This window comes from Lepisosteus platostomus, chromosome 23 (assembly GCF_059453375.1).
Source record: "Lepisosteus platostomus isolate fLepPlt1 chromosome 23, fLepPlt1.hap1, whole genome shotgun sequence".
NCBI classification, from domain to species: Eukaryota; Metazoa; Chordata; class Actinopteri; order Semionotiformes; family Lepisosteidae; genus Lepisosteus; species Lepisosteus platostomus.
This window is the reverse complement of record NC_142633.1, coordinates 15,092,265-15,104,082: the sequence shown is the minus strand read 5'-3', so window position 1 is coordinate 15,104,082 and position 11,818 is coordinate 15,092,265. Positions and strand designations below refer to the sequence as shown.

Sequence of the window (11,818 nt, the reverse complement as noted above, 5' to 3'; positions counted from 1 at the left end):
TTCATTATCTCTTTATCTGCCAATCAATATGGATATGTGGATGCTTCCCACAAGGAAGGGATGGCTTATTCATTCCCATCTGATCTTGGGTTGTGGGAGAAGTCTTAACAGGATAATTTGCACTGTAAACACAAGCTATTAGCTGTATCTAAGGCACTAAAATGCAAGGCAAAAAACAGTCATTTCTCTTTAATGAGGAAACAAGAGGTTATTGCTGCAGGAGCAATGATGTACAAGAATGGTTACTGCAATCTGATGTCTGAATGTATTCTGGTGTTAACCTGGACTCTTAACCTTATTGAGTACCTTAACTGAATGCGTTTTAAAGAAGGAACGTTTCAAGTGTATGAATATGAATGAAGAAAAACACAGAGCATTTCTTTGCTCTTTAAAATATGGGGTAAAATAAGCACTTTTATTAAGAAAGTACTGTATGATGCTTTTTAACAAGTTTTATGCACATTGGTGAACCTGAAAGAAGTGATGTCCCAATTCATACTTCTGAAATGTTTCTCCAGTTATTCATTTTTATGAATCCCATCTAGAAAATGCATTTTTCTTTTTTGCACCTACTTAGATATGCAGATTATCTCTCTATAGGCATTATTATTATATCTTTGCAAATGGGAAGCAAATTGAATGCTGCAAACACTGCTCTTATCTTTCAGAGCCTGACTCAGGTGCTCTCACTACAAGGGCCAAAAGGGTGACATTGTAGAACTCGGTTACATCTCCTTTCACAGTCAGTGGCACTGAGACACAGAGTGGCTGAGTCAGCTGCAAGAGAAAAATGAAGCAAAGAAAGTCTTATCAATGTGAATCATTAAAAACAATTCACAACAATTCACACCAGAATTACAATAAAAACATGGATTCTTCAGGTCTGAAAGTTATCAAAACATTTTTAATTTAATATTTTCAATAACAACTTTTGTTTTTCAGACCACAATCTGAATTTCAGCTATACAGTAGTTTGTACACTCACATTATGACCACTGTGAGGCGCCCATGTTACAGTTATGGTTTTCTTCTGTCCTGGCTCCACTGTTCCCTTTACTGGATCCACGCTGAAGCCCTTCTGCTGGAGGACTGGAAGATTATCCAAAGCAAATTCCACATTCTGTTGAGGCAGAGTGATTGGACAGTGAACAATAAGCTCCTTATGAGACAAACCCACACTTCCAATCTCATACCCAGAGTAATAATCCACTAAAATGTTTACACAGCAGCAGAAAAAAAAGTATTGCCAATGAATCAGCTCTTTGCTTAAGCGCACAGAATACATACAAAAAAGAAAACTCTCAGGTTGCTGTTTACCTACAGATAATAATTATAATCCTCTAATACACATGGTTTCTGATAAAAAACATCCATACCTCAGCATTAAAGAGGGAATAATTAATTTAGCAGTGATGCAGTCCCAAATAATGATTTATGACGGTTTTGTATTTAAACCATATTAATCCAAGAAGAATTGCATCCAGTTTGACTGTTAGCATCTACAAATTATACAAAAATATAAATATCTTTCAGACAAAACAGCCAAAGGAATCCTATCTCCTTGCTGTGCATTTCCATCTAGTTTTACACACTTTTGCAAGGAGCTGACAATGAAACGTTTAAGATTATGGCTGCTGTGACTGTGATCAAGCTGGAAAATTTGAGAAGCTACCTTCTTAACCATGGGTTGGGTGCTCCGAATACATCCCACTTCCAGCTCACGGACTGCTGGGGGCACTGTGCTCTCACTGTAGACACTCTTCAGGGTCAGGAGTACAGGCAAGGGTGGTCTCTCAAGCTCTGCAAGTGGGGCAGAGGTGCAGAGAGTAGAACCCACACACCATGTAGTCTTGTAGTCTGAATTTGTCTTGTCCAATAAAAGTAACAGAAATTAACACCCATAAAAACAAAAATAACTGAGGCCGTAATGGTGTGATAAAATCTAATGAACAGATCGAAAATGGGTGTATAAAAAGCAAAGGTAATTAACCGAACTGTTTGAGAAAAACTGCACTGCTCATGACCCTTTTACTCTATACTGAAGAACGTTATTGTCTTTTAATACACCCCTATGAGAAGCTTTAATGTGACTAACCTGTGCTTTCTTCATCTGGGGGAAGAAAAGCCAGGGATTCTACAGGGACATCCAGGGGGTCTCCTCCACTTACATACATAGTGTGCCTCCTTGCTGCTCCCTTCAGCTGCACCTCCTGCACTGTTTGCTGAAAAAGAAGAAACCGTCCAAAAAAATAGAAAAAAAAACACAGACCATCCACCTTTTCTTCCATCAGAAAGCACAGCTAGCTAAGGCAGGCTGGGGAGTTTTGTATGCACTGCCATTCTGTGATGTGGGGTATGTCTCTGGATTACTTAGGGTAGAGTTAAAGTTAATGCATGACTTTGTCACCTTGAGGCCTCATTGTGTGTTACTATCCAAAACTGGACACTTTAAAGCTGCAAACTTTAAAAAGAACACCTGGAGCCGTGCACTGGTAAGTTTGAATTGGTAACCCTTCTTTTATAAATAGTTCAATTATAACGACCACAGATTTATGCTAGGTATACTTTTAGTCGTGCCAAGTTGATATTATGAGTTTTCCTCCTGAAAAATGACCATTTCACTGTTCATGCAGGATGATTTTGAATGATGAAAGTTGGTGCACCTTATGTAATCAAACGGAACTTTTAAAATAGCTTGTGTGTGGTAGCAAATTATACTGTCAGCACAGCAAAAGTCAGGGTAAACTATAAACTATGAAAGATGGCACACAGCCTTCTTTTGCTGTGTGTGGAGTTTTCCCAAGTGTGTCAAACTCTTGGGACTTTTGCACACTATTGTGGAATAACAGATGCACTGCTGACACTATTAAGTTTCCAATAAGGAGGTTTGATTTGTGAAGTCCCTGCTTTCCGGCATCTCATGACCATTAAAACAAAAGCAATACGATTTTTTATCAATTTAAATTGACACTTATATGGATTCATTAAATAATGTTCTTCTGAACTTCTAAACACCAAATATGAAAACACATTTTCCTGTTAATTTGCGGTGTGTATTCTCAAAATAAGTTATTATCTAAAAAGTACAGACTACTAGTTAATACGTTAACTATGTCTGCATGATCGTAGCATTGAGAGTCCAGGCAATGGCAGAATAACTGCTCTGCTGATAGAATAAACGTGGATTAAAAATATTTTGTTGATTTGTTGACCCCAAGTGTAAGAATAAGAGTAGATAAATGCCACCTGATGATGGGCAGACAAGAGATATGACCTTGTGGTGAACCTGCTATTTTAAGAGATACCTGAAACACTTACAACATGTGAAGCCGTGACATGGGTGATTCAATTCCCACACACAGTTGTTTTTAATCTTAAGCCCTGTGTTGACCTTGTTTACTCAGAAGCCCAAGAGAGTTATGCAAGGGACGATGAGGGTGAGAGTGACAATACATCCAGCTACTGGCCACTGATAGTGGGATCAGGAAAATATTTTTATTTGTCTACATGAAAGTTAGCCTTTGCTGACAGAATCAAGATCAATCCATAAAAAACAATAAAGTAGTTTAGATTTTTAGCTGTGAACTTCAAGCTACGGGCTAGAATAAATTAGATCAGGGTCTCTGGATTACATGCCCATGGATCTTTTTAATTGTAAACCCTGACTGCCTTTTTAAAACGTACACTGTTTTCACTCTAACGGTTCCTGAAGAAACTTGGTTATACTATCCTCAAAGCACCTACATAATGAACAATTATATTCAATTCATAAACTTTCCTTCATACCACGTTATCACTTAGTATACTCACACTAATATGTATTACTGTCAGCACAGTGACATTATTCTCACCTGTGTAAGCACATCATTTTGACACTAGAATTAGTTTCTGTTCCAAATTAAGTGAAAAAAAGCCATCATAATGAAAATGAAATAATAAAATACAGAAGAACTGTGACACCAACACACAAAGTTCAAGCATTTAGTTTCTAACACCATTATCCTTTTAAAACATGAAGAAATAGAGTAACTTCTGAATGTTATGTCACAAAATAAGAACTGTCAACTCTAAAAAAGGAAACCTCATGAAAAGACACATGAAATTATTTTATCCTTATTAATTCCAACTTATTCCTGCACTAATATAAAACAGTGCTTAACATTTGCTCATTCCAGTCTCTCCTACTTGAGAACTATATTTTTCATTATTACTAGCTTTTTAATTGTTTTAAATTATTTAAGCGACTTATACTCATCTGCAATGAATTATTAAAGATCTGGTAGAAATTACATCATACACTGAAATTTAGGAAGGTGGGGTATGAATAACAGGGGAATGAAAGACAGCATAAACACTGTTACCTTGTTCATGAGCTCCACCTTCAGCCTGTCTGAGTAATAGAGGCTCTCGTGGTCAGGTTGGAAAGTCACAGTGATATCTTGGCTCTTCCCTGGGGAAATAGCGCCTTCTATGGGCGACACGCTGAACACGCTGAGGCCACTGTAGTTCTGAGTACCTAATAATTTGGGAGGGAAATGGCATTAACTCAGCTTCCACATTTATCATTGCCTTAATGCAGCATCAGGAATTACACTGTTTTCTGGCATACAGTATGTTTGAAATAAGAGATATTCTAATTCATGGATATTAAAAAAAATCCTGTTTAAATTTTGGTACCTAACCCTACATTAGGGTGTGAATTTAAAAATTCCGTTCTGTATATCTCAATTTTCTTCGCTTTATCGTTTTAAGTAGATTTATCATTAACAATGCTGATCAGTACCCACGGTGAGCTGAAAGAAGTCACATTAAGGATTCACATCTCATATAATGATTTTTTTTTCAATAATAAAGTAAATTACTTTGAAACAAATTATTTCAAAATTCAAGAATTATGTTGAAAGTTGTATAGAAAAATGCTAAAACCATTTTGCTACCTAGCTAGCCAAATGGATAGACACATGCCACTCCTGACTGAACCAGGAAATCTTACCCACAGGAGCCTGGGACTGCAAGCCTGATACGAGGAATGGTGGGAGACCTCCATGAGTGAAATTTGACAAGCTCTCCAGCTTAAGACTGTAGTGCACCAGGAGGGAAGAGGTGTTGTGCAGCTAAATAAAACAAAAGTTACAGTGTGATTTAAATGGGTCAAACTATATTTAGACGGATAGCCTACAATTTGACCTGATATAAACATGCAAAATCCTAAAAGGCACTAACAAAGTCATCCCGGCATAAGTCTTAAGAATAAGCAGTGAAACATGAATGAGAGGGTTCAAGTGGAAACTACAGGGAAGCGCATTTCAAACCGAGCAAAGGAGGCACATCTTCACTCAGAGCATTCTGGGAGTACAGAACAAACACCCCAGTCATGTTGTTGTAGTTGATACCCTGGTTTCAAGAAACATATGGATCTTTGGATCAATTAACTACTACCAATCGGCCTAGATGGGCTTACGTTCTCTTCTCATTTGTAACTGTTCTTATGTACTTATCTACGATTTGATTTTATTTCAGATGTCTTCTGTTCTGTCTCGGACAGGACAATGGAAAGGACTGTTTGGCTCAGCTAATGATGACTGGAAATGAACTGCTGCCCTCCCTTACTTGAATTTCACAAGCTCCAAAGAATCCATTCTGCCTCTAAGAGATGACATTGCTGCTTCTGAATTAAAATTGTTTTGTTAATAAATATCAATACACAGATTTGTGAAGGAAACACTGGCAAAAACCTAAGATGAAAAACAGAGCAATGATACATGGCTAAAATACAATGGGGACAAACACAACAGTTATATACAATAGCATTGTCATTAAAAAAACAAGGAAGTATTAATTCAATGGTTCATCTGTCTGTCCTTCACATTCTGCTCATTTTGAAAACAATGCCTTTTTCTGTTACTATGACAATAAACTGAAAGTAAAACAATAAACTGTCATTTAAATGACTGTTGATACCTTAAACATCTGGGTAGCACTCTCCTTCTCTAACACATATCCAAAGCTGATGAGTCCTCCTTCAACGGAGCAGTTGATAGTGGGTTGTAATCCGATACCGCAGAGGTTTAGACGAAGGGTCATCTTCTTAGTTTGGATCTGCAGGGTCTCATAGTACTGAAAAAGTAACACTTATGAAGGGTCTTAAAATGTAGGAAGCACCGCAGTCTGACATTTGAAGAATTTATTGTGATTAATTTAATAATGAATACCATACATCAATAAATGTGGGCAATAATTTCCATTAATTCTAATTGGAATTGCAGCTTCGGCTTTTCAAAAAACCCTTTTGTAAATACTGAAAAACCTCTGAAGCTCCCATGAAATGAAAATCATGAAACAAAGTGATTTGAAATTTTAGAAGGTTTTACCCACTCAGTTCTTTGAGTGCTTTGGTTCTGTATTATAAGAGCAATCCACTGCAGAGATAAAGCGGCTGTTACTAACTCCTGTCAAATCTACTGCTCAGTTCTCCTCTTTTCTCTATGTTCCTGCCCTCCCAGCTCAGAACAGCTTTACAGCATAAGGCCTTTCATTTAGCTTCTTCCTCAGTGTCTCAGCCTCCTGTGTATAAGAATGATACTGGATTTTTTAAACAAAGCAGCAACTAGATATTCGGAGAGCAGTAACTGTGTGCAAAACTTTACGGCCTTGCTTTCACTGCGCACCTTAAATGAAAAACAAAGTGCTTGGTTTCCTTTACAATGCATAATGCAGAGCATAACATACCTTTTTGCCTTGAGCAGGACTGAAAGAGATGAGGAGGGTATGCATGGCTCCAGGTTCGAGATGCCTAAGTGCGTTCAAGAGCAGAAAGGGCCCATTGGGATCAAGAAGTGATGAACTCAACTGATAAAACAACTGGTTAAGGACTATTACTCTATTAATATTTCTTTATATTATATTAATCTATTGCTATTACAGCATGAAATATTACCAATCACGATTAATAGCTGCCTTCAATAACATAACAATGCCCTTTCGCTACTTTGTTGAGCAAACACTGTAGGAAGTGAAGAAGCATAAAGCCAGACTTGACACGATCTAGTTCAACACAACCTAATGGTGAGCCTACGCTGCAAGAACATGGACATGGCCCTCAGAAAGAAGTCCATTACCTGAGAAATTCAGCTTATCAGTTATACCATATGACAACAAGGTTTCATCAGTAGCTACAGTCAGCTTGACAGTGCTCAGTCCCATTTAAAATCTGTGCTACCCTCCTTATTTAAAAAAAGTACGTGGAGACACAATCGCCATCATCATTCCCAGTCTGCTTTATCTTATCACAAGTGCCAGTTAAAAAATCCAGGAGTGTGACTCGCGTGACTTCTGCAGCCCTGAAGCCCTTTCCATGCACAGGACAAAGAGACCTCCTTCTCCAGGCACAGCTCTCCTGTGAGCTGACAACAAAGGATACATCCAGAGAGTCTTGAGAAATGTTCTGTATTGTAACCCTGTGTACTACTTTCTGGCCTTCAGAGAAAAAAAACAAGATAGAACAACAAATGAATGAATCAGATCCAGATACAGGGCACAGGAGAAATACTGAACCACCCCTTAAATTTCTGATGTGTGTAAACTGTGGCCATTTGAAGTTTTATTACGCTATAGATGTGGAAAGCCTTGTTTTCGGCTTAAGAGTTAATTGACATTCAGTCAGTTTTCCGATCACCCTCAGAACTGTTTTAATAGATACTTAGATCTAGAACTAGTAAGATTTATCCCGACTAAATTGGTTTAAACATTTAAAACTGAATAGTCCACTGTTTTGTTATTGCAGTATTTGTCCTCTTAAATTACATCTTAACACATTTTTGATAGGCGTGACAAAACTAAAGACGGAATTAGGGGAAACTGTGTACAGTACCTGTATATAATACTCTAATTTCTGTTTAAAACAATGGCATCATCAAAAATATCCGTATGTTCTGACCTGTTGCCACCTCATTGAAGTTCACAGACGTCCTGCCATTGTCCGACACAACCACTAGAGGGGGCCTCACTATGGGGCAGTGCAGTTCCAGGTACAGAGTGTTGTGAGGACTATTGGGCAGAGTGACAGGTCAGAGAGCTCTAGCAGTACACAGTAACCTCTGGCACATTTAACACAGGAACAAGGAACAAGTAAAGGTTTATTCCATTTTGAAAACATAACATTTCGGCTGTGGAGGCTTCTTTGAGCCTTCACAGCCAAAGAAGTCTCCACCGCCAAAACATGTTTCTTTTCTTCTCTTTTCAGCTTGAAATAAACCTTTACTTGCTCCTCTGCAGCCTACGCATGCTGACGCAGCTGCCTACTTGAACTACACAATTAGAATAATACTATCATGTGCTTTAAGGATAATAGAAGGCTGAACTAGCATAAGAGGAATGGCACTGATAAACCCTTTAAAAACAGATATTTGGACATTTATAGGAAATGATCATTTTCCATTCAAATATCTGCTCTCATTTGACTGCTGAAGGAAAAAAGACTGGGAGATTCTTCGGGGTTCTGAGAAACAAGATATTGGAGAGACAGCTCTACCTGTATTGCAGATGTTTTGGGTTTTTGCTGTCTGTAGTCTCGCCACTAGCTACAAAGCAGGGGATGGTGTAGCTCTTAAACAGTCTGCGAAAGAACGGAGCAGGGAAGCCTTAGCAGCAGCAAAGGTCTCCGACCTAAAACAAAGAAAATCTTATCACAGATCAACACACCAGTACCTAAAAACCTGAATCTCAGAAGTGAAAAGTAACTTTATTATGTATTCTAATTATGTGTGTAGGTATTTATATCTGTTCATAGCAGCCCAATCAGAATATCTTACATTAAACATGGCCACTTCCTAAATACTTGATTAACAGTCTACTTCCAAAATACACTATACATATTTCTTGCTCTAATTAAGATAGGGTACTCTTAATCAAGCTTAATTTAGCCTGCAAAGACAGATGAGGAAGGGTTTTATAATTATATTGCGCCTTATATTTTAGGCCTAGAATGTACAGATCTCACCCAATCTGTTCCAAATCTGGGAAAGTAAGCAACATTGTAGTCAGACGAACTACTTCTCTGTTGACAAGGCAATTGCTGATGCACAGCATTACTGCTGATGACAAGGAGCACTGTCATCAGCAATTACGCACAGCAGAAAGCTAATGACAAAACAAAGTATAAATCTGTTATCACATTATTTCTTCAGAGGACAAGAGATAATTATGGAAGAATACCATGACTACCAGCCAGGCGCACGGCATACTTACTCTGGATGGATATCTCTTGGGTTGGGGGGCTCAGAGGGGCTGCAGATTTTGGGGGACACTGACACTTTGCTGCACTTCTCTTTCACTGCTGTTTTGGCAGAAGCTGGGTTTGGCTGCTTCTTCCCCCTTTTCAGTTCTGACTGAGCTTCTTTTTTACTCTGAACAAGGTTTTAAGAAAATAAGATAATGTAATTAAGCTTTTTTAGGCATAACTGATCCCCAGCAGATGTCCAACGTTTTAAAATCTCCAAAGGCTCCACATCTTGCAACATGCTGTTATGATATCCCTTGAACTCTACATCCTTTTAGGTCTGATTGCCAGACACAGGAGCTAATCCTAATGGAAAATTAATATAGATCATTTAATGCCTAATACCATTATGCATGGAATATATTTTCAAAGTTGTGGTCTGCAGTAATTCTAGAAATGTACAATACTTTTAATGTAAGATCACACAAATTATAAACAATTATAAAAAAGTTCACCGAAACTGGAACTGTGGAAAACACAGGTCTTGACTGAAATCAGTAGGGGGTACAAGATGTTTATTAAAATCTAGTTAAAGGGTAACTTCAGTCCCTATTTCTCAGACCGGTTATTAATGAAAAAAAATTACAAAATTCCAGATTAAGCACAAAATTGTGAACTATGTGAAAGCATGGTATAGTCGTTATGTTGTCGCAAAGCCCTGGTCTCGCCACGGGCGAGAGCGAGAATTTGCGAGAATTGCGACGTGAGGCGGCCCTTCCTGCTCACTAGTCACTGCCATGACTAACGTACTGCAGTGTATGAGTGCGTAAGCACAGGTTGTGCAGCAGACTTTTCAACATGATCTGCATGCAGAGTTAACAAGTGAGTAGTATCTGTCGGCAAAGCCGTCTCGGAGTTAAGAGCAATATCTCTATTGGATTAAAAGAGCTATATTCACAGCCCTGCTTATTTACAATATACAGTAAAGGGTCACTTTAAGTCACCGGACGTTTTGTTGCCTTGGTCTGAACCGCAGATAATAACAGCAATGCCGGGTTGTGCGTACCTGGAAATGTGGACAAACCTCCAATTTAGATCACAAAATAGATTACATTACTGCGTACATTTTACTTTCATGGTGGTTTGAAATGCGCTCATCAACGCCGATTTTTTCTAACCCTGAAATACAAAAATAGCCTTGCAGTTACCCCTTTAAGAACCCTAAGGCTAGGGCTCTTGTGCTTTCACACACCTCATCAGTCACACATTTAGTCTAGCCTGTCTCAGTGTTGTCTTGTACCTCCAGTCATCTGGACCCGATTTGTAGATGGAACAGACAGTAAAATGCCCTGAATACAGAGAATTCAAAGCCTACTATTACCTCCAGCTCTGCTCTTTTGGCACTTGCTGCCTCCTTTTCTGTTTCCAGTTCCTGCACCCGTAATTCCTCTGCGCGACACAGTAAGCGGACAGCCTCCTCCCTGATGGCCTCATCGGAGATACTGGGCCTGAAGGACACCTGGACTAAACATCTCTGCAGGCACAAACACACACACATGGCCAGAATCAGGTATGGGAAATCAGTGCAATCCGGTTATATTTGCAACATGTCAGACTATCTTCTAGGGAACAAGTAAAGGTTTATTCCATGGTGAAAAGAGAAGAAAAGAAACACAACATTTCGACTGTGGAGCCTTTTTCGGGTGTCAATCACAGCAGCTACCTACTTGTAGTATGTTCTGTTCCTTTTCAGGTAGTAATGTGGCCATTGTAGCTGAGATGTTTTTCCAGTGCACCTTACCGTTTGAGCAGAGCTTTCTCTAAATGAGATCAGACACAGGCGGTCGATTTTTCCTGACTTTGCTTTTAAAACAGGTTGCATCATGCTTTGTGTGATGAGCCTTGGCTTTCACTGTTTAGGAAGTGATGTACTCTACCTTTCCTGGCTTCACTGTTCCTACTTCTGGGGTGATGGTGATGTCCGAGTTATCTGGAATGATGAACTCAAACGACGTTGGTCCCACAGGTGCAATCTCCCCTCTGCCTATTCTTGGCACAGGGTGTGTGAACTCATTGCTGCTGGTGTGAGAATTCACCACATACAGAGTGGCAGTGGACATGTCATTCACTGCTGTAGCACCAAATTGCACTAGAGAGTGCGACAGCTCCAGAGGAGGGTGCACACCCACTGCTCTGCAGGACAGTTTGAAGTCTCTAAATGTAAAAAAAAAGGGGGCAACTGTTAAAAGACATACTGTATGGGATGTTGCTAACATTTTCACTGCCAAAAAAATGTAGATGCAGGCCAAGTTTATGTAAATTTTTCTAACTTTTCTGATATATTGTACTTCTAAACCATGAAGAATGTACAGAAAAATCATGGCAAAAATTAGAGAAGTGAGGTATTGAGGTGTAAAACATTATTATTTTCCCCCCAAAAAGCAGTGCACACTTTTCAGCAGCTGTACAGGTTATTAAAATGAACATATATGAGTAAAGGTATTCCACCAATACCTTTACCTTCAAGTATCTCATCAACATATTTGAATGCAAACAGGAGGTAATCACTAATTGCCCACACAAATTAGGCATTGAATCAAT

General features: G+C 38.8%; 1 protein-coding gene across 1 annotated transcript in view; it reads right to left on the bottom strand.

Moving 5' to 3' along the window:
• Nucleotides 1-376: 376 nt before the first annotated feature.
• The window catches only part of cfap74 (cilia and flagella associated protein 74), a 53,688-nt gene continuing 42,246 nt past the window's right edge, over nucleotides 377-11,818 (bottom strand). The window contains 15 exon segments of the mRNA XM_088616740.1: nucleotides 377-777; nucleotides 986-1,120; nucleotides 1,673-1,800; nucleotides 2,096-2,222; nucleotides 4,362-4,516; nucleotides 4,994-5,114; nucleotides 5,962-6,117; nucleotides 6,730-6,849; nucleotides 7,421-7,476; nucleotides 7,937-8,046; nucleotides 8,531-8,612; nucleotides 8,615-8,664; nucleotides 9,247-9,404; nucleotides 10,599-10,751; nucleotides 11,155-11,431. Of these exon segments, the coding sequence (XP_088472866.1) occupies nucleotides 658-777; nucleotides 986-1,120; nucleotides 1,673-1,800; nucleotides 2,096-2,222; nucleotides 4,362-4,516; nucleotides 4,994-5,114; nucleotides 5,962-6,117; nucleotides 6,730-6,849; nucleotides 7,421-7,476; nucleotides 7,937-8,046; nucleotides 8,531-8,612; nucleotides 8,615-8,664; nucleotides 9,247-9,404; nucleotides 10,599-10,751; nucleotides 11,155-11,431 (1,948 nt within the window). The 3' untranslated portion in view covers nucleotides 377-657.